The sequence below is a fragment of the Hemitrygon akajei genome, chromosome 24 (assembly GCF_048418815.1).
Source record: "Hemitrygon akajei chromosome 24, sHemAka1.3, whole genome shotgun sequence".
Classification (NCBI taxonomy): Eukaryota; Metazoa; Chordata; class Chondrichthyes; order Myliobatiformes; family Dasyatidae; genus Hemitrygon; species Hemitrygon akajei.
The window spans coordinates 7,416,780-7,443,990 of record NC_133147.1 but is presented as its reverse complement, the minus strand read 5'-3'; the positions used below and the strand labels follow the sequence as shown (position 1 = coordinate 7,443,990).

The following is a 27,211-nucleotide window of genomic DNA, read 5'->3' as shown; positions in this document are numbered from 1 at the left end:
CTTATGACTTCCTGCAGCTTTTCCCGATCCTGTGCAGTGCCCCTCCATACCAGATAGAATACAACCAGTTGGAATGCTCTCCACAAAATGTCTGTAGAAACTTACGAGTGTCTTTGGTGACATACCAACTCTCCTCAAACTCCCAATGAAATTTAACCACCGTCATGCCTTCTTTGTAATTATGTCAATATACTGGACCCAGGATAGATCTTCAGAGATGTTGGCACCCAGGGAGTTGAAACTGCTTCCCCTTTGCACTTCTGATCCCTCGATGAAGGCTGGTGAGTGTTCCCTTGATTTCCCCTTCCCGAAGTCCACAATCAGTTCCTTGGTCTTGCTGATGTTGAGTGCAAGGATGTTGCTGTGACACCACTCAACCAGCCGATCTATCTCACTCCTGTATGCCTCCTCATCACCATCTGAAATTCTGGCAACAATAATTGCGTCATCAGCAAATTTATGGATGCCGTTCGAGCTATGCCTAGCCACACAGTTGTGAGTGTAGAGAGGGTAGAGCAGTGGGCTAAGCACACACCCCTGAGGTGTGCCAGTGCTGATTGTCAGTGAGGAGGAGATGTTATTTCCAACCTGTACAGACAGTAATCTTCCAGTGAGGATCCACTTGCAGAGGAAGGTACAGAGGCCCAGGTTTTGGAACTTGTTGATTAGAAATGAGGATATGATCGTGTTGAACGCTGAGCTCTAATCAATAAACAGCAGCCTGATGTAGGTATTGCGATTGTCCAGGTGATCCAAGGCCGAGTGGAGAGCCAGTGAGATTTCATCCACTGTAGACCTATTGTGGTGAGAGGCAAATTGCAGTGGGTCCAGGTCCTTGCTTAGGTAGGAGTTGATTCTGGCCATGATCAACCTCTCTAAACACTTCATCACAGTCAATGTGAGTGCGACTGGACGGTCGTCATTGAAGCAGCTCACCCTGCTCTTCTTGGGCACTGGGATGATTTTGAAGTAAGTGGGAACCTCTGACTGTAGAAGTGTAAGATTGAAAATGTCCTTAAACATTGGTTAGCCAAGGTGTTCAGAGCCCTACCAGGTACCCCATTGGGGCCTGATGCCTTGCGAGGGTTTGCCCTTTTGAAAGATGTAAGAGTGTTCTGTGTGGATAGGTTGTATTTCTTCTCCTTCTTCCTCTTCCTGGGCCCTCAGCTCCCAGTGGAGCACAGACCAACGATGACCTTCCATCTCCACCGTCCTCTGTTCTGAGCCAGTTTCTTACGGGTGAACCAGGAGAGCCCCCATCGTCTAATTTCAGCCTTGACTTCTCTCCTCCATGTGTTCTTTGGATGCCCATTTTTCCTCTTTCCTTGGGGATTCCATTGCAATGCCTGCCCAGTGATGTTGTTGGTTGGATTCCTCAAGGTGTGGACAATCCACCTCCATACGATAAGGTCTTTTAAGAGACTTTTATATAGGTACATGGAGTTTAGTAAAATAGAGGGCTATAGGTAAGCCTAGTAATTTCTAAGGTAGGGACATTTCGGCACAACTTTGTGGGCTGAAGGGCCTGTATTGTGCTGTAGGTTTTCTATGTTTCTATCTCCGATTGTGTCTATGGACTCCTGGTTGGTGTTTCCCCACGGTGTCGGTTGGTTACTTTGTCAGTCTATCTGATGATTAGGATTCTTCTCAGGCACTGATGGTTGAAAGCCAGCAGCTTTTGCAGTGTCTCCTTTATTGTTTTCCATGCCTCAGGGCCATTTAGGAACACTGTTTCAACATCTGAGTCGAAGATTCTGATGTTGGTTTTGCTTGATATAACTCATCCTTTCAACAATATCTCTATGATGGTGGACTTTCCTGCCTGGTACATGGTTCTCACGTTCAGCTACCCAAAGTAGTTAGTGACTTTAGTGACAAAAGAGTCATTGGCTCTACAGGATCCTGATGACTTTCCCTACGCTGTGACATCCGCTCACTCGATAATGAGCCTCTTCTCACAAAGTCGATGGTCTGGCTGGAGTTCATCAGTGTTTCTGCAATCCATTGTATCCCCTGTACAGGGAATTGGCCTGTGAAACTTCGCCAGAGCCCTGTTGGCTGGCTGTACCCCTTTCCATCTCTCATGACAGGGACGTAGGGTCAGATTTTAAGAGGTGGGCTGTACAGGGGCTTTGAACTACCAGTTCATCTTTAGAACTTTTCCTCTTTTCCTGAGAAACAAGAGATCAAAGAACTCTTCACTAATTGCTAAAATCCTAACTGGATTTAAGTTGGCCTGTCTCACCAATTTCTGCTGCATTCTGAATACACAGCATGGAAGTGTCACATTTTGATGCTAATTTGTGTTAATTGGTAAGCTCATGTGAAGAAGCCATATTGCTGATTGAGGTGTTTTTGGAGCAGATTAAGTGAACTCTGATTCTGGCCCATGATGGTGTCTAAAGCCAAATTTAAACGGGGAAGGATTGGAGTTTGGGGAAAGGTCATGATGCAATGCACTCTCTATGGTAAGAATCAATCTAAATTGAATGTACTTCAGCTGGATAAATTCAGATCCCTGGGGACATGTGTTTGAGTGAAGAAAACTGACCTTGAATCTGCTAACAACTGCATTTTGGCACTGTCATTGGAACGGGACTGGCTGGGAGTATTGTGGAGGAAGGTTGCATGGTTAATGAAGGAAGGGTGAATCCAAGGGTTGGAACTGAAAACATTGTCAGTGCTGGACTGTGAGCACACTGCCAGAACACACATTAATGTCATTAGGTGGAGTTCAGCTTGTAAGGTGAACCATTCCCCACTATTATCTCTTAAACAGCAAAGCAATAATAATAAAAAAAAGTCACCACTTCTATTTAATTGAACAAGACTGCAGTAAATTTGAAATAATAAACGCCAGGACTGTGTGTAGAGTGTGGAGGCCAGTAGAAACAGCTGGCAAACCTTAGGTTCAAGAGCCTGATGTCTGAGGGGTAATCCCACAAAAGTGGTGTACTTGGCCCAGTCTGCCACCTCCACCGAGCACATCTACGTGAACCGCTGTCGCAGGAAAGCAGCATCTACGTGAACATCTACGTGAACCGCTGTCGCAGGAAAGCAGCTTCTACGTGAACCGCTGTCGCAGGAAAGCAGCATCCATCGTCAGGGACCCCCACCACCCAGGCCATGCTCTCTTCTCGCTGCTGCCATCAGGAAGGAAGTACAGGAGCCTCAGGACTCACATCACCAGGTTCAGGAACAGTTATTAACCCTCAACCATCAGGCTCTTGAATCAAAAGGGATAACTTCTCTCAACTTCACTTGCCCCATCATAGAAATATTCCCACACCCATGGTTTTTCTTTCAAGGACTCTTCATCTCATGTTTTTGATATTTATTGCTTATTTATTTTTTATTATTATATCTTTTTTTATTTGCTTAGTTTGTTATCTTTTGCACTCTGGTTGAACTCCCAGATTAGTGCGGTCTTTCGTTGATTCTGTTGTGGTTATGGTTCTATAGATTTATTGAGTATGCCCACAAGGAAATGAATCTCAGGGTTATGTACTTTGATAATAAATTCAGATTGAACTTTGAACTTTGAACCTGGGGTGGGAGTCCTGAGGCTCCTGCACCTCCAAAGCCTCAACATTCTCTCTGTAATGAGGTGACCAGAACTGAACGCAATACTCCAGATGCAACCCAGCTAGAGTCGTATAAAGCTGCAGCATAACTTCCCAGTTCTTGAACTCATGCCTCGACTAATAAAGGCAAGCAGGCATATGCCTCCTTTGCCACTCTGTGTAGTCACTTTCAGGGAGCTATAGGTTTAGACCCCAGGATCCCTCAGTGCATCAATGCTGTTAAGGGTGTTGCTATTCAGAACGTATTCCCTCTTTGCATTGGAATCAGAATGCTTCATTGATCTGAAAATAATGTAGTGAACACGCCCCCACCCCTTTCAACCAATCATAACCTTTGACAAAGTGACCACTCTATCCTGCCCCTCAGAGTACTAAGCGGTGTTTTCTTCAGTTCTTTCTGATCTGACCAGTCCGGACAAGGCCAGAGAGTGAGTGACAGTGAATTCCTTGTCCCTCGCCACTCCCTTTGGTGATCCAGGGACCTCTCCCTCCTGCAAGGTTGCTCTCAGCTGAGGGCAGGCTGACCAGACCCATCTCTGACTCAGCATTTCTCCAGATCCACATTCCCCTTGGAGCGGCGGAGGCTGAGGGAGATCTGATGGAGGTTTTTGAGAGGCACAGACAGGGTATCTGTTTCCCAGGGTGGAAATGTCCAATAGCATGCATTGATGTTGAGAGGGGTTGGGTTCAGAGGGGATATGAGGGGCCAGATTTTTTACTCAGACACTGATGGATGCCTGGAATGTGCTATCTGGTGTGGTGGTAGAGGCAAATACATTAGAGGCTTTTAAGACACATGAATGTGAGGAAGATGGAGGGATATGGACATTGCATAGGTAGGGGGGATTGGTTTGGGGGGATTTTTCATTTACTTTTTAGCTGGATGGCATAACATTGTGGGCCGAAGGGCCTGTTCCTGTGTGGTACTGTTTTATGTTCTATGTTATGGTGTGCAGGACTGGATGGACAGAGTGTAATTTCAGATAAACTTTGGGAACTTTCTTGGATTAGAACATAAATGGGAGTGTGTCACTCCACATTACAGGCTACCAAACCAGTCAGAAACCTCACAGCAGATCTGACCTTGGTCTGAACAACATGGTCCCCTTCTCTCTCCCTCTCCCCTTGACTCTGGTGCAGTTGTGATATCCACATATCCTTACCTTCAATGGCTGCCTCTGTTACTCTCGAGGGCAGAGAGTTCCATGTTCATCATTCCTGGTTACAGTTACTGTTCTATACATTTGCTGAGCACGCCCACAGAAATGAATCTCAGGGTTGTATGTGGTGACATGTATGTACTCCAATAATAAATCTTACTTTGAACTTTGAACTTCTGAGAGAAGAAAGTCCTCTTCATGCCACTGTGATTCCTAACTCGGTCACTGGAACACCACAGTTGGGTAGTGGCTAGCCCGACTCTGTTACAGCTCAGAGTGTTGGAATCGGTAGGGGCAGCATGGTAGTGTGCACATTCTCCCAAATCCCCTCGTGCCCTGGCTAATCAAGAATCTATCAACCTCTGCCTTAAATATATCAATGACTTGGCCTCCACAGCCGCTTGTGGCTATGAATTCCACAGATTCACCACTCTCTGGCTAAAGAAATTCCTCCTCATCTCTGTTCTGAAAGGATGTCCCTCTATTCTGAGGCAGTGCCCTCTGGTTCTAGACTCTCCAATCATAGTAAATATCCTCTCCACATCCACTCTATCGAGGCCTTTCAACATTCAATACATTTCAATGAGGTCACCCTTCATTCTTCTAAATTCCAGTGAGTAGAGGCCCAGAACCATCAAACGCTCCGCATGTGGGAAGCCTTTCAATCCCAGAATAATTTCTGTGAACCTCTTTTGAACCCTCTCCAATGCCAGCACATCCTTTCTTAGATAAGGGACTCAAAACTGCTCACAATACTCCAGGTGAGGCCTCACCCATACTTTATAAAGCCTCAGTATCACATCCTTGCTCTTTTATTCTAGTCCTCTTGAAATGAATGCTAACATTGCATTTGCTTTCCTCACTGCAGTCTTTATCCTGAGGTCCTGCCCACAATTGCTCGATTCTCAGTCTGAAGTACAGTCACCACCTCTCTGTCTCAACTAATTTTCTCCAGACTTTAAGCAAATGGGAATCACTATCAACAATTGTGTCCATTGAATGATAAGAGACACCTTGCTGACACCACAGGCAAAGGGTATTACATCTTCCCACTAAGTATGGATAACAACTAATTTATTACACTGAAAATAATTGTGTATTGTTTCAAATGTGATGTAGCTGACTGTCTAATAAATCAGATGCAGTTATGGTATTTATCTTTCTACTTATCTCCCTTTAGGTAATCTGGTTGACTTTCTGAAGTCACCCGTTGGATCGAAGCTCAACATATATAAGCTGATCGATATGGCAGCACAGGTGAGTTTCTGTACCTGGGGCAGAGACAGAACCAGACCAGAAGTGCTGGAATTGGATGGCGGTTCAGTAAATAGTTCAGATGTTCTGATGAAACTTTCCACTCATGTCACCTCAGCTGAGTGTTCCTGGCCAAAATGGTCCTTGGCAAGTGTAGATCAGTAACTGAACTGAAGCAATAACTGGGGATCTTGGGGTCCACGCCCATTGATCCCACAAATTGACATGTGAGCTGCCAGGGTGTTTAAGAAGGTGTGTGGTGTGTTGGCTCTCATTAGTCACGGGACTGAGTTCAAGGTATTGTTGCAGCTCTCCTAACCCCTGGTTAGACCACATTTGAAATATTGTGGTCTCTAGCTTTGGATACCTTTATAAATCATTTCATAATCTTAAAGAGCTCTATTAATACACTCCTTTGCTGCCTCTTTCATTTAGAAAAGATTCCATTGAGGTCAGTTCTGGTCACTCATTATAGGAAATATGTGGAAGTTTTAGAGAGGAGTTTTATAATGTCTGTTGAGGAATGTTTGAATGAGGTTGGGCTTTTCTCTCTGGAACAAAGGAGGATGAGAGGTGATTTGTCGAGGCATGTAAAATTATAGGAGAGATTATAGATCAAGTGGACAGTCAGCTCCTTTTTCCCAGGGTGGAAATGGCTAATACAAGGGGGCATAATTGTAAGGTGATTGGAGGAAAGTATAGGGGGGATGGTAGAAGTAGGCTTTAAAGTGTGGTGGGTACGTGGAACGCCCTGTCAAGGTGGTGGTAGAGACAGATTCATTAGGGACGTTTAAGAGACTCTTAGATAGACACATAGATGATAGAAAGATGGAGGGCTCAGTGGAAGGGAAGGGTTACGTTCATTCTGGAGTAGCTTAAAAGGTTGACACACATTGTGGGCCAAAGGGCCTACTGCATTCTGTACATGAAATATGCTAAAGGTACTGTAGTGAGCAAAAGCCTTAGACACATATATACAGCCAAGGTGCCTGAACTTTTGCACAGTACTGTAGTAATTTTATGTTTTACACTGTACTGCTGCTGCAAAAAACAAATTTCATGGCATATGTGAGTGATGATAAACCTGATTCTGATATGGGTCTCTATTCTGGACTGAGAGTGGGAAGAGGGCAGTGAGAGGGGAATCATGGCTGGGAAAAGGGAAAGAGAGAGGGGAAGGAGTGGGAAGCACCAGAATGACATTCTATAATGATCTGTAAACCAATTATTTGGAATCAAATGAGCTTGCCTGGTGTCTCAGGGCTGGGTGTGTCTACACGGGTGCCAACACTTCCCCCACCCCAGCTCTCCTCTGTCACCTGCCTGCGGCACAATTCCCAACATCCTTTGCTCCTGTCAGATTCACAAACTCGCTCACTGCTCCACGTTGACAAATACAGCACTGTGCAAATGCCTTAGGCACCCTAGCTATATGTATGCGCTCAAGACTTTACCACAGTACTGTTGTTGAGGCAGGTATAATAGCAACATGAAAAGACACTTGGATAGGTCCATGGATAGGAAAGGCTTCGGGGAGTGGTCTCCAACCTTTTTTATGCCAGGGAGCCTTATTGTTAACCGAGGGATCTGTGGACCCCAGGCTAGGAAGCTCTGGTTTAGAAGGAAGTGGGCCAATCACAGGGACTACTTGGTAGGCACCATGGTCAGCATGAAAAAGTAGGGCTGAAGGGCCTCTATTGTTCTCTGACTCTCTGGTGTCAATAAAAAGCTGAACAATGGATGTCATCAAGCACCCCGACCACATCCCTTGGCTACAGAAACCTGACAAAAGGTGTGTGGGTGATAACAATGCTCTCACCGCAACTCTATGCTGCTCAAGCATTGGAAAATGCTTTTGCAGAGAAGCCTGCAGCATGCTCAAGGCGAGGACTCTTTATGTGGTGTGCTGGGCTTCAAGCAGGAACCAAACTTGCAAAGAGAAGCACAAGCATTGAGTAGGTGCAGAAATACACAGCTGAGCTCAGCATCGAACGCGGGCTGGTCGATGCTTTACTTACAGTGAAGAGGGAGGGCCCAACTCTGAAGTCAAGTACACAATTATCACAGCCTGTGACATGGCACAGGAAAGGGAAGAGATGATAAAAACACTCTGCAGGAGTAATGGCTCGGTCAACAGAGGTCCATCATATCATTGGAATGCAGAAATATAATTCCATGTCCAACCGGGACGTGTAAGGGTGAGGACTGAGCACACAGTCACAGGCCAGTGTCCGTAATGGGGGAATGTATGGTCTGTGTTCTGGAGAAGGAGTCATGACTTAATAAAACTCTTTCACACTTCCTAATCCACTCATACAACCTGAGGACACTGAATGAGCCCACCAACTTGGGCGTTCCACCAGCGTACAAAAGACACCAATCTCTGCAAATATATAGAAACATGGGAAATAGAACATTCAATCACTAAAAAGTAAGAAATTATAATTATTATTACAAATAAATATGCAACAAATGTTGAGAACATGTGATGAAGAGTCCTTGAAAGTGAACCCATAGGTTGTGGGAACATCTCAATGATGGGGCAAGTGAAGTTGAGTGAAGTTATCCCCTTCAGTAACTGTTCCTGAACCTGGTGGTGTGAGTCCTAAGGCTCCTGTACCCTCTTGCAGCAGCAAGAAGAGAGCATGTCCTGAGTAGTGGAGATCCCTGATGATGGATGCTGATTTCCTGCGACAACACCGTGTAGATGAGCTAATTGTGAGCAGGGTTTTATCTGTGATGAACTGGGCTATATCCACTACTTTTTGTAGGATTTTCCATACAAGGGCATTGGTTTTTCCATACCAGGCTGTGATGCACCCAGTCAATATACTCTCCACCACATATCTATTAAAGTTCATCAAAATTTTAGATGACATGCTAGATCTTTGCAAACTCTTAAGGATGTAGAGGTACTGCTGTGCTTTCTTCGTAACTGTACTTACGTGCTGAGCCCAGGACAGGTCCCCTGAAATTATAACGCCAAGGAATTTCAAGTTGCTGACCCTCTCCACCTTTGATCCTCCAATTCAGACTGGCTCATGGAGCTCCAGTTACTTCCTCCTGAAGGCAGGAATTAGCTGACATTGAGTGAGAGGTTGTTGTTGTGGCACCACTCAGCCAGATTTTCAATCCTCTCCTATATGTCGATTCATTGCCACCTTTCCCATCCTTTCTAGAATGTTTTAATTCGTTTAAAACTTGTTTTTAAATTATGGGGATAATTTAGAGTTAATTAGTGTGTATTTTTTAGAGATTATAAAGGGGTCTGTCCGCATTGTATTCAGTGGAGGGTGCACTATCTCCTGGGCTATAAATGGGGCTTGTTTCAGCTGGTACTGACTGACACAAGATAGAGTGACCGTAGAGAATGGGGAGGCACAGAAAGAAGGGGAGGGTGAATTACAGGTTCATGGTCGCAGAACCTCAGCATCCATGTCCGTGTCAAGACAGAGGAGAGCAATCAGAAAACTAGGAGCAAGCAAACTGATTAAACAATTGCGGGCAGTGAAGCTTTTGATGAAGGATCAAGAAAGATCTGGCTGAGGAAATATTCCTTTTATTCATCAAATTTCCCTTCAGTACCAGTGACTTGTCAGGTTGTTTGAAACGTGATTGAAACCTTGCAGTAGATTTAAACATTTAAAAACTTTGTTACCCCAGAGATCCATTTAAAATAAAGAGAATAAATACAAGAGATTCCTGCAGATGCTGGAAATCCAGAGGAAGATGCAAGCCAAGTGCTGGAGGAACTCAGCAGGTCAGGGAGGTTCTGTGGAGAGGGATAAACAGTCAACCTTTCAGGCTGAGACCCTTCTTCAGGACTGGAAAGGAGGGAGAAGAAGCCAGAATAAAATAGTGGGAGAGGGGAAGGAGTAAAAGCTAGCAGGCAATGGGTGAGGCCAAGTGAGGGGAAAGATGGATGGGAGGATGAAGTAAGAAGCTGGGAGGTGATGGGTGGAAAAGGTAAAGGGCTGAAGAAGAAGGAATCTGATTGGAGAGGAGAATGGACCATGGGAGAAAGGGAAGGAGGAGGGGACCAGAGGGAGGTAAGGAGAACCAGAATAGGGAATGGAAAATGAGAGAAGGGGGAGGGATGAGAAAAAGTTCATACTGAGAACACAATAAATATTGTCAATTTAAGATAGAGAGGCTTAAGGTGACTCACAGCTGAACTATAGGATCGTAAGACACAGGAGCAGAATTAGGCCATTCAGCCTAATTTGTTCTGCCATTCCATCATGGCCGATTTCAGATCCCACTCAACCCCATACACCTGGCTCTCGTCCACAGATCGCAGAGGGAATGGCTTTCATCGAACAGAAGAACTACATCCATAGGGATCTCCGTGCAGCCAATATCCTGGTCTCGGAGGAGATTTCTTGCAAGATCGCAGACTTTGGACTTGCTCGACTCATTGAGGACAATGAGTACACAGCGAGAGAGGGTAAGGCTCTTGTCTCCTCCTTGGTGTGAGAGACTGCGAAATACACTGTTGAGAATGTTGTCGTTCACAGAGAGTCGGCACGAGAGCAGGATGCAGAGGCAGGTGGTACCATCTCTTCCCCAGCAATTGTGCCCATTCTGGATATCAGGGCAAAGGGCATGGACTGGGGGCAAGTTATCGTCCCAACTCCTGGTCAGTTCTGCTTCAGATTCTGATTCAGATTAATTTATCACACGACCATCAAATAATACTGTAAATTATGTCATTTGCATTAACAACCAACACACTTGCAGGATGTCCTGGGAGCAGCCCACGAGTTTTGCTACACATTCTGGCTCTAACATGCCCACTGTGTCATATATAAAAGACCAATCTTCATTCTTCAGCTGACTTATAAATACCTGTGTTATCTGCCGTTTGAAAGGACCCAGGCTCACCTTTTGAGTCAAGAAGTTGGGAGTTCAAGTCCCATTTCAGAGATGTAAGGATTCTCAGCATGACCAGATAATTAGTATTAGATAAACCAATAAGGCACCAGACCAGGGGCTCCCAACCATTTTTGTGCAATGGACCCTTATCATCAACCGAGGCGTCCGTGGACCCCAGGTTGGGAACCCCTGCTCTCGACTGAGTACCCTGCGTCTGATGGTTTGCATCCTACAAGAACTGGCTACAAAGATTGCTTGACTCTCATCATCCAAAAATCCTTTGATTCTGCAGAAGTACAAAAGGTTCACAAACCTGACAGTGTGATACTTTAACTCAGAAGGGAGAGAGGAAAAGGTAAAGATCAGATAGATTTGTCGTATCAGTGGGGTGTATCATTTGTGCCAATAGACAACATGGTCACAGGTTGTGCTGGGGGCAGCTTGCAAGGGTCACAGTGGTCCTGGCACCAAGATAGCGTGCCCACAATTTACTAACCCTCACTCATACGTCTTTGGACTGTGGGAGGAAACCAGAGCACCCAGAGGAAACCCACACAGTCACGGGGACAATGTACAAACTCCTTAGAGACAGCAGCAGGAATTTACACCCAACTGGCGATTGGTGGTGCTGAAATAGATTAGGCTAACCGCTACATAGCCGTGACTGGTGATCGATGGCGCTTTTGTAGCATATTACGCTAACCGCTACATTACTGCTTCCAGGTAACAACCACATATTTGTTCCCAAGGTGACACCCACCAAAAACACAGCTGAGCGTTACAAGCAAGACCGAAATCTATCTCGGACCTGCCCATGTTTTGTATTTGTGGAACCGAAAGAAATCAAGAACTCTGAAAGTGAATTTTATTTTCTGGCACAGTAGGGAAATGTTGCTACAGGGTTGTGTTGGTGGCACATTTGATCAACACTGAAGAAGACTTAGGAGTCATTTGTAAGCACTTTAGTCGAGATCTGCCTTTACCTTCTCTTTCATGTTGGGGCTCAGGGAATAGCAGTGCATTTCCCACCTGCTCCCATGACTATCTTACACACAGGGGCTGAACGTTGCCGCTAAGCACACCCAAGTAAATTAGTCATTTAACGTCGTCAGAGAACTGTGCTGATGACCAAAATATAAAAGCAGAAGTACAATGCAGAGACTTTATAAAGCGCTGGTCAGACCGTATTTAGAGTATTGTGAGCAGTTTGATTGATTGATTGATTTATCTATCTACCTGTCCATCTATCTGTCAATCTATCTATCAATCTATCTATCTATGTCTAACTATCTGTCTATCTGTCTATCTATATATCTGTCCATCCATCTATCTGTCTATCTATCTATCTAACTGCCTATCAATCTGTCTATCTGTCTATCTACCTATCTGTCTGTCTCTATCTGTCTGACTATCTGTCTGTCTATCTATCTGTCTATCTGTCTGTCCCTCTATCTATCTATCTATATGTCTGTCTGTCTGTCTGTCTATCTATCTGTGTCTATCTATCTATCTGTCTCTATCTATCTATCTCTATCTGTCTGTCTGTCTATCTATCTATCTGTCTATCTACCTGTTTGTTTGTTTGTTTGTTTGTTTGCTCATTTATTGAGATACAGGGTGGAATTGGCCCTACCATCACCTCAGGCCGGGTCCCTTAGCAACTCCTGATTTAACCCTAGCCTATCACAGGACAACTTACAATGACCAATTAACCTGCTAACTGGTACGTCTTTAGACTGTGGAAGGACAGTAGAGCACCCAAAGAAAAGTCACACATTCCACAGGAAGGATGTACGGATTCATTACAGGTGACATCAGAATTGAGCTCTGAACTCTGATGACCCGAGCTGCATTAGCATCGTGCTCACCAATATGCTACCGTGAACCCCTTGTCGAAGAAAAGATGTGCTGGCATTGGAGGAGGTCCAGACAGGTTCAGGAGAATGATCCTAGGAATGGAAGGGTTAAAGTATGAGAAGCGTTTGATGCCTTTGGTCTGTACTTGCTACAGTTTAGAATAACGAGGGAGATCTTATTGAAAGGCCCTGATAGAGTTGACGTGGAGAGTAGGTTTCCTGTAGTGGGTGAGTCTAGGACCAAAGGGAAAAGTCTCAGAATAGAAGGAAGAACAGAGATGTAAAGGAATTTCTTTGGGCAGAAGGAGGTGACTCTATGGAATTCATTGCTACAGATGGCTATGGAGGCCAAGCCATTGGATATATTTAAAGTGGAGGTCTTACTAGTCGGGGTGTCAAAGATTACAGGGAGAAGGCAGGAGAATGGGGTTGAGAGAGAAAATAAATCAGCCAAGTTGGAAAGGCAGAGCAGAGTTGATGGGCTAAAAGGCCTAATTCTGCTCCTATGTCTTTTGGCCTTACGTTCTAACAATGCTGTAGAAATTCCTACCAATGTTCTAAAAATAGTCTTTGCAGAATGTCATCTCTGAAGATTATTTGTGTGGGACATTTTGTCTCTTGTCTTCAGCCCCTAGTGACTCATACGTCACTCACTGTCACGACACATTGTTTGTGTGCTGTAGTGAGTGACAGATGTTTCTGTAAGACAATGAATAGGAAATCAGTCATGGTCATGGTCAGGAGGCATGCTGACCCATGCCGGAAGCCACAGAACATGGCTTTCGGATCCAAACTTGCTATTCTGGTAAATGTCTGAACTGCAGTTGCCACTCGGGCCAGCAGCTCTGTGCAAGTACAGCATACACAACAAAGACTCATTGTCTGGTACAGAGCACCATTATTATGAGCTACAGCTTCCTACAGGAAACTTCACATAAGAGTAACATCCACATGGAGCAGAGTCCCAGGAAAGCAGCATCAATCGTCAGGGACCCCCACCACCCAGGAAAGCAGCATCCATCGTCAGGGACCCCCACCACCCAGGAAAGCAGCATCAATCGTCAGAGACCCCCACCATCCAGGAAAGCAGCATCCATCATCAGGGACCCCCACCACCCAGGAAAGCAGCATCAATCGTCAGAGACCCCCACCATCCAGGAAAGCAGCATCCATCATCAGGGACCCCCACCACCCAGGAAAGCAGCATCCATCGTCAGAGACCCCCACCACCCCGGAATCATCAGGGACCCCCACCACCCAGGAAAGCAGCATCCATCGTCAGGGACCCCCACCACCCAGGAAAGCAGCATCCATCGTCAGAGACCCCCACCACCCAGGAAAGCAGCATCCATCGACAGAGACCCCCACCACCCAGGAAAGCAGCATCCATCGTCAGGGACCCCCACCACCCAGGAAAGCAGTATCCATCATCAGAGACCCCCACCACTCAGGAAAGCAGCATCCATCATCAGAGACCCCCACCACTCAGGAAAGCAGCATCAATCGTCAGGGACCCCCACCACTCAGGAAAGCAGCATCCATCATCAGAGACCCCCACCACTCAGGAAAGCAGCATCAATCGTCAGGGACCCCCACCACCCAGGAAAGCAGCATCCATCGTCAGGGACCCCCACCACCCAGGAAAGCAGCATCAATCGTCAGAGACCCCCACCACCCAGGAAAGCAGCATCAATCGTCAGAGACCCCCACCACCCAGGAAAGCAGCATCCATCGTCAGGGACCCCCACCACCCAGGAAAGCAGCATCCATCGTCAGAGACCCCCACCACCCAGGAAAGCAGCATCCATCATCAGAGACCCCCACCATCCAGGAAAGCAGCATCCATCGTCAGGGACCCCCACCACCCAGGAAAGCAGCATCCATCATCAGAGACCCCCACCATCCAGGAAAGCAGCATCCATCGTCAGGGACCCCCACCACCCAGGAAAGCAGCATCCATCGTCAGGGACCCCCACCACCCAGGAAAGCAGCATCCATCGTCAGGGACCCCCACCACCCAGGAAAGCAGCATCCATCATCAGAGACCCCCACCACCCAGGAAAGCAGCATCCATCGTCAGGGACCCCCACCACCCAGGAAAGCAGCAGCCATCGTCAGGGACCCCCACCACCCAGGAAAGCAGCAGCCATCGTCAGGGACCCCCACCACCCAGGACATGCTCTCTTCTCGCTGCTGCCATCAGGACCCATATCAATAGTTATTTCCCCACAACCATCAAGCTTCTGAACCAGAGGGGAAACTTCACTCATCCCAACTGTGAACGGTTCCCACAACCTTTGAACTTTGTCATGGCCATAGATCCTTACACAACAGAAACTGGCCCCCTGACCCATGTCCCTAACCTTTCCTACCCATGAAGCTGTCCAAAAGTCCTTTCCATGTTGTTAATGCACCTGCCTCAACCACTTCCTCTGTCAGCTCATTCCATATACAGTCCACCCTCTGGGTGAAAAGGTTGCCCCTCAGGCTCCTATTAAATCTTTCCCTCCTCGCCTTAAACATCTGCCCTCTAGCTCTTGATTCCCCAGTCCTGAGGAAAAAGACTGTGTGCATTCACCCTATCTACAGTGTGTCCCTCATGGTGTTATATACCTCCATATGGTCACGCTCCTAAACTGCAAGGAGTAAAGCCCTAGGCTTGTCAACTTCTCCCTAGAACCCGGTCCCTCAAAGTTTGGTAACATCCTTGTAAACCACGGAATCAGAAGCAGGTTTAATATCACTGACATACACCATGTGTATTGTTTGTGGCAGGGGAACATTGCAATGCATAATAATTTTTTTAAACTTTAAGATTCAAAGTAATTTTTTATGAAGTATGTATGCAGTATACAACCCTCAGATTCATCCTCCCCACAGACAGCCACAAAACAAAGAAAAACTATGGAACCCTTTCAAAGAAAAAGATTAAACCCCCAACATGCAAAAAAAAGAACAGATTGTGCAAATGGCAAAAAAAAGTGAAAAATAGAGAATATAAAACATCAAACCAGGGTTTTCTGTGAGGCTTTGTGTGGAGTGTGAGGCCCGGAGGCCATGAAGCCTGGAGTTGGGGTGAGGGGTGATCATTCGTTGACTGCAGGCTGCAGAGCCAAACCCCCTAATCAAAATCGCACAAAATAGCAATTAAAAAAAGGAGGAACCAGAAAGCAGAAACATGTCATAACATCAGTGTTCAATCCACAAAGCATGAAGACCCAGGGCTCCGGCAACATCAAACAAGATGGAGAGAGAGAGACCGATCAAACGCAGGTATCTTTCTCCTAAAGCAGCAAGCAAGAACAAGAGAGACCAGTCACACACAGGTGCTGAACACCTGCTCACCTTCCGCTCCCATCCCTGCTGATTTCAATCTTGTTCAACACTTAGATCGATGAGAAATGGAGTCGACTACCCCTCGCCCCATCCCCAGGCTTCGTAGCCTCCGGGCCTCACCTTGGAGACAGCAAAGCGCCTGGTCGCTGAATCAGCCCCAAACTCACCATCAAACTGTAAATTGCAGGTTCCAATAGCGGCAGAATCGTACTGGAAAGAAGAAGCAGCAAGGGAAGTCGTTTTGTGAACTGTTTGGAGGACGTCGCCTTTGGTCACGTTGTTCGATGGCATCATCTTCTCCTTTCCAATAAGAATTACACTAAGAAATACATAAATAAAAAATTAAATTAAATAAGTGGTGTGAAAAGAAAGCAAAAAAAAATAGAAAACTAATAGTGAGGTCGTGTACATGGGCTCATAGTCCATGGGTTGTTGGCAGAGGAGAAGAAGCTGTTCTTCAAATATTGAGGTGTAGGTGCTGCCCCCCAAGTGTTCATTCAGAGGGAGACAGGCTCTATTGGACTCTTTCACTGTGTGATTATGATGTGTTTGCTATCTTGTGTGTCCTTCGCGCTGTGTGTGACTGTTGGTACTGTGTTTTGTATCTTGACCCTGGAGTAACTCTGTTTTGTTTGGCTGTATTCATGGGTATTCGTGCATGGTTGATTGACAATTAAACTTGAATTGAATTGAGGAGTGCCTTCAGGCGAGGGTTCTATGTTCTGTCCAGTCTGATCAATAGGTTTGGGAGGTGCCAGGGTGTGTGACTGCACAGCATGTTGTGGTACGCTCTGTATAAGGGTGGCAAAGGGAGTGGACCCTCAGAGTGACTGAAGCACTGCCAATCAAACTGGCCTGATGCTGCCATTCTCCTGCCTTCTCCCTGTAACCTTTGATACCCCTACTAATCAAGAACCTGTCAACCTCCACTTTAAATATACCCTATGACTTGGCCTCTATAGCTGCCTGTGGCAACAAATTCCACAAATTCACCATCCTCTAGGTAAAGAAATTCCTCCTCATCTCTGTTCTAAAGGGATGTCTCTCTATTCTGAAGCTGTGTGCCCTCTGGTCCTAGACTTTCCCACTATAGGAAACATCCTCTTCACATCCACGCTATCCTGGGCTTCCAATATTCAATAGGTTCAGTAAGATCCCCCACCCCTAAATCTTGTAACCATGGTATCTACATGGCTGGTCCAGTTAAATGTTACTCACTGGTGACCCCTGGGGAACTGTCATTACTGAAGTTATTGAAAGTCAACCTAAATACATGGCTGATAGAAAAATGGAAGGCTATGTGGGAGGTATTCCTGAGTCTCCGTATGGGACTGACAGTAGTGGAAACTGAGAGGAAGCTACAGACATGATGAAGGAAGCCTTGAACACCACCAGAGATGGAGGAACATGATTGCCACCCGAAATACCAACCGCATAATGGGCAACAAGAAAGATGTGGGGAAGGAGGGTTACATGACCTTAGAGTAAGTTAAAAGTTGGCACAACATCATGGGCCAAAAGGCCTGTCTTGTTCTATGTTCTAAACTTGTAAAGAGAATATTAGCAAAAGACTATGGGTCCCTTCTTACAGAAACAGAAGTTATACTGAGGAATATCGAAAGGGCAGAGATTATTTTACATATTTTATCTTAACAGCGGAAAATATAGAATACCTTCGAGAACTGGAGAAGAGTGAATGAGGAACTGAAAGGGTATCTGGGGAAATGCAGGGCATTGAAAGGCCATCAATCTCTCGGACAAGGTTAGAAATGTTTGTGAAGGCAAAGGATGTACTGGCTGCCAACTTTCAATATTCCACAGGACGAAGGGAAACAGACAAGAGGACAATCTCAGAGATGGTGGTGGAAAATTCTATCACACGTCGAAGAAGTGTCTCGGCCCGAAACATCAACTGTTTATTCATTTCCATAGGTGCTGCCTGACCTGCTGAGTTCCTCCAGCATTGTGTATGTGTTGCTATTCCACCTCGAGTTGAGCATTGTCTATAGAAACATTCTGTAGGTTTGGCTCTTTGAAATCTTCATGTTTGGGTCCCTCAATCATGCTCCAAATACCTGGGTTGAGGGCACATTTTGGAGCTGATAATACTCTTGTTCCTCAGGGACACGTACACGGAGCCACACTGTCTTTGTAGGGCTGCAGGTGTGGCAATAGAAGTGATGAGATTGTTCTGCTACGAACTGAATGGTCTCCTCCAAGGGTTAGCACAGCACCAGCGACACAGGTTCAATTCCCACAGCTGCCTGTAAAGAGTTTGTATTTTCTCCCCGTGTCTGTGCGGGTTTCCTCCGGGTGCTCTGGTTTCCTCCCACAGTCCTAAGACGTACCGGTTGGCAGGTTAATTGGTCTTTGTAAAATGTCATGTAATTAGGCCAGAGTTAAATTAGGGTAACACACAGAAAATACTGGAGGAACTCAGAAGGCCAGGCAGCATCTATGGAAAAAAGTACAGTCGGTGTTTTGGGCCGAAACCCTTCGGCAGTTAAATTGGGGGATTGCTGGGCGGCACAGCTCAAAGGGGCAGAAGGGCCTATTGCACACTGCAGCTCAATAAATAAATAAATAAATCCATAAATAATCATCCTCTGTGCTTGACCAGAGATGAACAATCTGATTAATGGATGAGCATTGTATTCTGTCAGTCATGAGATCACACACGTGCGCACAGTACAAACTTGTGTACTCACTGCCATCTTGTGGTTGGCTTGAAACACTGCAAGAGGCAGAGACATCTCTCTTCCAACTCTAGAGAATTTTGGTAGCACTCCCAGTGGTTATTTCCATTAAAGGTGAAGAACCTTGGGATAAAACTACAACAAAGGTAATGCTCCCGCTATTGGAAACATCCTCTCCATGTGTGTTCTTTCATGAACATCTTTCGTGAAGCAAATTATGGTGAACTGTCACTGCAGTGAGGAGCCAGGCGGAGGCAGGGTTAGGGTTAACCCTAACCCTAATGAGCCGTGCTGGGGCGTCACAGGACACAATGTGGTTGAGCCGCCGGGGTCACAGACAGAGTTCATATCACCGCTGGAGATGGAGTGGGCGTGTTGGAGAAGTTTCGATGCCTGTACACCCAACCCGGATGCAGGATTGGATCGCTCCAAGCTGAGAACCGATTTGGTGAGACTGAAGAAGGCTCCAGGAGTATCAGGGTGTCTGGATTCGGCCCCTAGAACATGGCACTACTTGGTGCTTGGACAATTTAACTGCTGGCACAGATAGACTGGAAGACCAAGTGTTGGGTACAGAGGCAAGGGTTGGGCTAATTTTGAAGCTTTCCCGCAAATGTTCATTCCTTTCTCCACAGCGTCGAGACTGTGAACTGATCGGGCTGCTGAGCATTTCTGCCCCACTGGTGTAAAAACCGGGGACCGAGTCTTGGCTTGGGCCTACTCCACCTGCACCAGGAGTGGACCTAGGACTCGCCTGGTTCATGACGTTTTCGGCTTGCTTCTACTGTTTGCATGACGAGCGTTTTTCTCTCCCACTTTCTGTGTTGTGGTTTTCGGTCTTTTTAAAATTGGGTTATTCGACTTTCTTGCTTTGTGGCTGCCTGTAAACAGACACATTTCAAGGTGTATAATTCATGCATTCTTTGATAATAAATGTGCTTTGAGTTTATCCTGGCTTTTCAAATCCAACAACCTTATCTGTAAAAAAAATTTCAAACATATTCTACAACGATAATCTTAAAATTACACCATGAGCTGTCGATTGGTACAAATACTTTAACTTAATGAACCTAAACTGAAGTTTTGTCATCTATCCGATTTCATTTTAGCCCTCCACCGGTTGCAGTGAAAACGACCTTTATGGTAAAGACTCCGAGTAACCCAGACTGATCAGCCCACATCGCCACTAAATTACCCAAGCATGCATTTGAATACATTGCTTTTGTCACTAAACTCCAAGGAAACTGAGAACTTAAGAACATAAAACCATGAAGCATAGCAGCAGAATTAGGCTGTTCAGCCTTTCAAGTCTGCTCTGCTATTCCACTACGGCTGATTTATTACCCCTCTCAGCCTCATTCCCTGTCTTCTCCCCGTAATCTTTGACACCCTGACTAATCAAGAACCTATGAATCTCTGCTTTAAATGTACCCAATGACTTGGCCTCCACAGCTAAGAACTTTCTTCAACTCAATAACAATTTTCTGATTTAGTAACTGTTTTGAACTTATAGACCCCCTGATTCTGAAAACACCTTCCAGGTTCTCAAACACCTTCATAACTTTCAGCACACCCAATTGGTACCCTTCGGCAAAGGGTTTCAACCAGAAATGTCGACTGTACTTTTTTCCATAGGTACTGCCTGGCTTGCTGAGTTCCTCCAGCATTTTGTGTGTGTTAATCTGGATTTCCATTCTGTGCAGAATATTCTTGCATTTAATTAACGCCTATTTTTCCTGTATAGGTGCTAAATTCCCCATCAAGTGGACAGCACCGGAAGCCATCAACTATGGCACATTCACCATCAAGTCTGATGTCTGGAGCTTTGGAATTCTCCTTACAGAGATTGTAACATACGGACGGATACCATATCCAGGTACAAATCCAACACTGACTGACATATAAACCCTTCAAATCAGAATGTTCAGAATCAGGTTTATTATCACCGGCATGTGTCATGAAATTTGTTAACTTAGCAGCAGCAGTACAATGCAATACACGATATAGAAGAAAGAAAAATAAAATAATAATAATAATTAATAAATAAGAAAAATCAATTACAGTATATGTATATTTAATAGATTAAAAACCATGCAAAAACAGAAATAATATACCGTATATTAAAAAAGTGAGGTAGTGTTTAAGGGTTCAATGACCATTTAGGAATCGGATGGCAGAGGGAAGAAGCTGTTCCTGAATCGTTGAGTGTGTACCTCCTTCAGGCTTCTGTACCTCCTACCAGATGGTAACAGTGAGAAAAGGGCATGTCCTGGGTGCTGGGGATCCTTAATAATGGACACTCCCTTAGCTTGTATTGACAGCATATCAACAAAATTCAAAGTAAATTTTATTATCGAAGTACATATATGTCACCACGTACAACCCTGAGATTCATTTTCCTGCCGCCATACTCAATAAATCTATAGAATAGTAAGTAAAATCAAATCAAAGAAAGATCAACCAGAGATCAGAAGACATTTCAAAAGAGATATATTTAAAAGAATTTTTGGGGAAAATTTCTGCAGCTCACAGAACGCTACCGATGATCACTGGCCCCATCTTGCTATAAACAGATATAGTTAGTTTGAAACGAAAGAGAAAATTGATCAATTGAGTGCTGCTTCTGCCGAGTTATCAAGGAACCAACGTGCACAACGAAGGATAAGCAGAGATACGGGCCAGTGGAGGAAACTCAGCTATCCAGTTGGCTGGGGCCAAGCGGAAACCAGTGGCAGAGTGAGAGGCAACCAATCAGAACAAGGAGTCGGACCAACAAACACCAGCATTCAGCAGAAACATCACTTGCTTGTGCAGTGATGGTGTCACCTCAATTGGTGACGAAATGTCTGTGACCTAACCTCCAGGGTCGGCCAACAACCCTACGAACGTCACCGTTGGTGATATGGTGGGAGGGGCAACATCTGTCCACTGACGAACTCCAAGATTAGTTTATTCATAACTTGCAAGAGTGATATACACTTTTAGTGGGAAGGGCCAGACTGGAAATCTAAAAGATTAGTTTTATTTGCCACATATCAGTTGAAACATGAAATATACATCATCATTTCTGTCAACGACCAACACAGTCTGAGGATGTACTGGGGGCAGCCCACAGGTGTCACCACACTTCCAGCGCCAACGTAGCATGCCCACAACTCACCAAGCCTAACCCATACATCTTTGCAATTTGAATCTGAGGGTTACAAGTCTAGGTGTTTCTCAGAGGTCCTCTCGGCCCTCGTTCAGATCATCGGGATCCCGATAGAGACCATAAACAGGAAGACCTTTTACAGACAGATTAGTCAGGGCGTCAAGGGTTACATGGAGAAAGCAGGAGACTAGGATTGAGAGGGATAATAAATACGGTCAGAATAGGCAACAACTTCTTCCCTCAGGCCATTAGGCTTCTGAACTCCCTGCCACATCACATTCCAAGTGTCACCAGATCATTTGTACTCAACTCGACAATATTTAATTTATGCACTTTGTTTATCTATGCATAATTCATTCTAGATTTAATTACTTTCCTTAGTTATTGTGTGTTATGTGTACTATTGTGCTTTGCACCTTGGTCCAGAGAAACATTTCCTCATTTGGCGGCATTCATGTTCATATTTCAATGACAATAATCTTAACTTGACTTGAAATCAACCATGATAGAATGATTGAGTAGACTCAATGGGCTGAATGGCCTAACTCTGCTGCTATGTCTTATGGTGTTATACAAAGCTCCAGAGTAGCTTTACATCTTTCACAATAAATTAATTCTCTATTTATTTAATCTTTCAAAGGTATAAAATACATTTATCATCAAAGTTTTATACAGTATACAACCCTGAAATTCGTCTTCCCTACAAACAGCCACGAAACAAAGAAAACCATGGAACCCATTCAAAGAAAAACACCAAGTCACACGTCCACCCTAGCTAAAGCAAATCACACAAATTACAACAAAGAATATGACCACAAGCACAGAATATAAAGCACAAAATCTTTGTAATAGCCTTTGCAAAAGGCTTTTGTCATATCCACCCAGGGATGACCCTGCACCAGCCCCCTGGCTGCCATTGGTTGAACACAGGGCCCTGGGGATCTCCTCAGCTTAGTTTTCCACAGGACTTTCAGATCCCAGTGAGGTGGAAGGGGGTAGCAGCGAGCCGAGAATGGTCTCCCACTAAAGACAGGCAGGCAGAATCAAACCTGACACCTGCCGTTTTGTGACACTTAAAACTTCACCACAAGTTGACCAAACGACATTGGGATAATCCAGCATTAAACTTTTTTTTCTCAGGGCAAAATTGACTAATATGAGGGGGCATAATTTTAGGCTGATTGGAGGAAAGAATAGCAGGGACGGCAGAGGTTGGTTTTTCACACAGAGAGTGGTGAATGTGTGAAATGACCTGCCAGGAGTGGAGGCAGAGACAGATACATTAGGGACATTTAGGAGATTCTTAGAGAGGTACAGTATGTGGATGACAGAAAGATAGAAGGCCACGTGGGAGGGAAGTGTTAGACTGATCTCAGAGTAGGATAAAAGCTCGGCTTATCAGAATCAGAATGGGGTTTAACATCACCGGCACCTGTATGAAATGTGTTGTGCTTGCCGCAGCAGTACAATGTGATGCATAATAATAGAGAAAAAAATGTGAGTTACAGCAAGTATAAATATATAATAAATAGTTAAATTAACTAAGTGGTGCAAAAATAGAAATACTGTGCAGTAATCATACCCCCCCTGCATTCCAGAAGGTGAAGCAGCTAGTTAGAATGCTCTCTACAGTACATCCATAGAAATTTCTGAGTGTTTTTGGTGACATACCTAATCTCCTCAAACTGCTAATGAAATATCGCAGAATAAATAGTGGGCTGAAGAGTCTGCATTACGCTCTAAAGCTCTAAGTTCTATGTTCCTTGTTCTACGTTTAATTAGCCATTGCTGATCAGACTGCCAATACAATGTTCTTGTACCTATCCTACCTTGTACCCTGAACTTAAAGGCAAGTGAGCCATTAATACTTGCACCGCTGCCCAGCATTGGTTGTTGGAGAGCCACAAGCTGTTAATAAACATTTGAGTTTGGAGCTCAGTTCGGCTCTGAATTATTGGCCTCATTCACATGTAGTGCGGAGTTGCCACCTCGCCCCCAAAGTTTGGATTCCATCAGTAGCTGCAGATCTGTGGCTGAGGTTTCTGAGTTGGGCTTCTGTGGAGTGTGGGGCGCACTCCCATTCCAGGAGCACTTCAGCGATGTTTCGTTTTCTGAGCTCTCCCCTGTTGTTGGCAGGACCAAGGGTCACAGCACTAAGTAGTTCTAGGTCCAGATTATCCTTCTGCCTTTGGAACCTGAGACAGTAGACTGGGTGACCAATAATGTCTACATTATTAAACTGAGATTAGAGTTTTAATTCCCTTTTATACCCTGTTTGATTTCAGTAGGTGGTTTTCTGACTTTAGCTGGAATGTTGGCTTTTTGATATTGCTTGCATGGTGGGAGCGGGTCAAGTGGAGGGAGGGTTGATGTTGCTGCTGTTGCTTGTACATGGGAGGGGGGCTTTAGGGTTCTGATATTAGTATCGTTCATTCTTTGGGGTTTCTTGTTTTGTGGATATCTGTGAAGAGTAAAAATTTCAGGTTGTATACTGTATACATTCTCTGATATTAAATTGAACCATTTGATATAAATAGCTTCTCTGCTTGTCAGATCTTTGGGAATAGGGTCAAATTCAATTGTTATTTTAATCAAGTCCAACTTTTCCCTAAGTCAGTGTGCTGTTACATATATTTTAAAAGCAGCTCTCTCTTTAGGACAATCACTTGTCTTCTTTCTCTTTGAGTCTTCACCTCTCCTTATCATTGCACACAGGAATGTCCAATCCGGAGGTGATTCAGAATTTGGAACGGGGCTATCGGATGCCAGCACCTGAAAACTGCACGGAAGAACTCTATGAAGTGATGATGCAATGCTGGGGAGAAAATCCCGATGATCGGCCGACGTTTGAGTATCTCCAAAGTGTCCTGGAAGACTTTTTTACGGCCACTGAGGCTCAGTACCAGCAGCAGCCTTAAGGAGGAACACCCGTCCATTGCTGGACTGGAGGACTTGGATTTACACAACACCTTCTGCACGCTTTACCAATATTGTACAACAAATATGTTTGAAATTTTGTAAGATAGGAACCATGGCAGCCAATTAGCGCAGAGCAAGGCTCACAAAAAGCAATGCGAAAACGACCAGGTAATCTGTTTAGTGAAATTCCACAATGTATAAGTGGCTTTCTGGAAAACTCTGCTCTTCAAAATAGTGTCTTGGCAAAGCTGTCTCCCACGTGTCAGCCTAGCAATTCCTGCCCTGGGAATTACATAGAGCGTTACAGCGCAGAACAGACCCTTTGGCCCACAATGTTGTACCGACCCTTTAACCTACTCTATGATCAACCTAACCCTTCCATCCTACATAGCCCTCCATTTTTCTGCCCTCCAAGTTCCTATCCAAGAGTCTCTTAATTTATCTGCATCCTTTGCCACCCCTCTCAGCATGTTCCATGCACCCACCACTCTCTCTGTAAAAAATACTTACCCCTGACAACCCCTTATAATTTCCTCCAATCACCGTAGAACCTTCAGGGTGCTCAGTTTCACTCACTAATCACCCTCCCACCTCCCTCCCATGCATTAGAGGGGATACAACACATGTCTGCCTGCCTCCTCTCACCTGGTGACACATAAGAACTAGAGGTATATTTAAAATCCCAGTTCTACAGGGTGCAACACACACAAAATGCTGGAGGAACTCAGCAGGTCAGGCAGCATCTATGGAGAGGAATAAAGAGCCAATGTTTCAGGACGAGACCCTTTACCAGCACCTGAAAAAAGGGAGCAGAAGCCAGTAAAAGAAGGTGGGGGAGGGGAAGGAGGTCAAGCTGACAGGTGAGGAGGAAGGTGAGACCAGCTGAGGAGGAAGGTGGGTTGGGTGGGGGAGAGGGGGATGAAGTGAGAAGCTGGGTGGTGATAGGTGACACCAGGTGAGGGGGAAAGTGGGTTGGGTGAGGAGGAAGGTGGGTTGGGTGGAGGAGAGGGGGATGAAGTGAGAAGCTGGGTGGTGATAGGTGAGACCAGGTGAGGTGGAAAGTGGGTTGGGTGAGGGGGAAGGTGGGTTGGGTGAGGAGGAAGGTGGGTTGGGTGAGGGGGAAGATGGGTTGGGTGAGGAGGAAGGTGGGTTGGGTGAGGGGGAAAGTGGGTTGGGTGAGGAGGAAGGTGGGTTGGGTGAGGAGGAAGGTGGGTTGGGTGAGGGGGAAAGTGGGTTGGGTGAGGAGGAAGATGGGTTGGCTGAGGAGGAAGGTGGGTTGGGTGAGGGGGAAAGTGGGTTGGGTGAGGAGGAAGGTGGGTTGGGTGAGGAGGAAGGTGGGTTGGGTGAGGGGGAAAGTGGGTTGGGTGAGGAGGAAGGTGGGTTGGGTGAGGAGGAAGATGGGTTGGGTGAGGAGGAAGGTGGGTTGGGTGAGGAGGAAGGTGGGTTGGGTGAGGGGGAAGGTGGGTTGGGTGAGGAGGAAGGTGGGTTGGGTGAGGGGGAAGGTGGGTTGGGTGAGGAGGAAGGTGGGTTGGGTGAGGAGGAAGATGGGTTGGGTGAGGAGGAAGGTGGGTTGGGTGAGGAGGAAGATGGGTTGGGTGAGGAGGAAGGTGGGTTGGGTGAGGGGGAAAGTGGGTTGGGTGAGGAGGAAGGTGGGTTGGGTGGGGGAAAAAGGGGATGAAGTGAGAACCTGGGAGGTGATAGGTGGAAGAAGTAGAGGCCTGAAGAAGGTGTGTTGCTATGGGAAGAGAATGAAATGAGAAGCAGGCAGATAGAAGAGATAATTTGCAGATCGTGTTCAGGTCTAGCTTGGTGAAACCAGGCACCAAGTGGGTGATCAGAGAATATCTGAAGAATATTTTAGATTTGCAATACTACAGCATGGGGGCTGGTTGCTATTGCTTCCAACTTCCCAGACACACTTGGAATAATGTACAATTCCCTCACAGAGATATGAGTTACTGCAACCCCCAGGAGGTCTGATACATTTCTGCCACAATTCTTGCAATATATGCTCTATTGAAAGCACTGGCCGGGCTCTCATCAAATCACAACAACTTTGATCTTTTTTCCTTTTAGTTTCCTTAGCTATCCACTGAATATCTTTAATATGACAAAATCCATCGCAAAATTCAAACTGCTCGATAAGTGAGATGAGTCTCCTCCCTGGCATTATGCTTCTGTAATTGGTTTGCTTCTGGATGTGTGCAACCAAGTGTTGGACTTTTTGGTCAGCAGAGTCGAATAGTTTCTGTCCATGATCTTTGATTTCCCCTTTCACTGCCACAGTAATTAGAAACAAAACTCTGAGACCCTCGGCCAGGATCCTCCGAAATCCATCAAATCCAGGTACAGTACTTCTTCAATATAAAAGAGCTTTCTG

At 45.5% G+C, this 27,211-nt stretch overlaps 1 protein-coding gene across 3 annotated transcripts in view; it reads left to right on the top strand.

Moving 5' to 3' along the window:
- Nucleotides 1-25,742, top strand: part of LOC140715834 (proto-oncogene tyrosine-protein kinase LCK-like) — a 95,283-nt gene extending 69,541 nt beyond the window's left edge. For all 3 annotated transcript variants that reach the window (XM_073028270.1, XM_073028268.1, XM_073028271.1), the window contains exons 10-13: nucleotides 5,925-6,001; nucleotides 10,292-10,445; nucleotides 20,506-20,637; nucleotides 24,628-25,742. In XM_073028270.1, coding sequence (XP_072884371.1) covers nucleotides 5,925-6,001; nucleotides 10,292-10,445; nucleotides 20,506-20,637; nucleotides 24,628-24,830 — 566 coding nt within the window. In that variant the 3' untranslated portion in view covers nucleotides 24,831-25,742. The remainder of the gene's footprint in view (nucleotides 1-5,924; nucleotides 6,002-10,291; nucleotides 10,446-20,505; nucleotides 20,638-24,627) is intronic.
- Nucleotides 25,743-27,211: the final 1,469 nt, after the last annotated feature.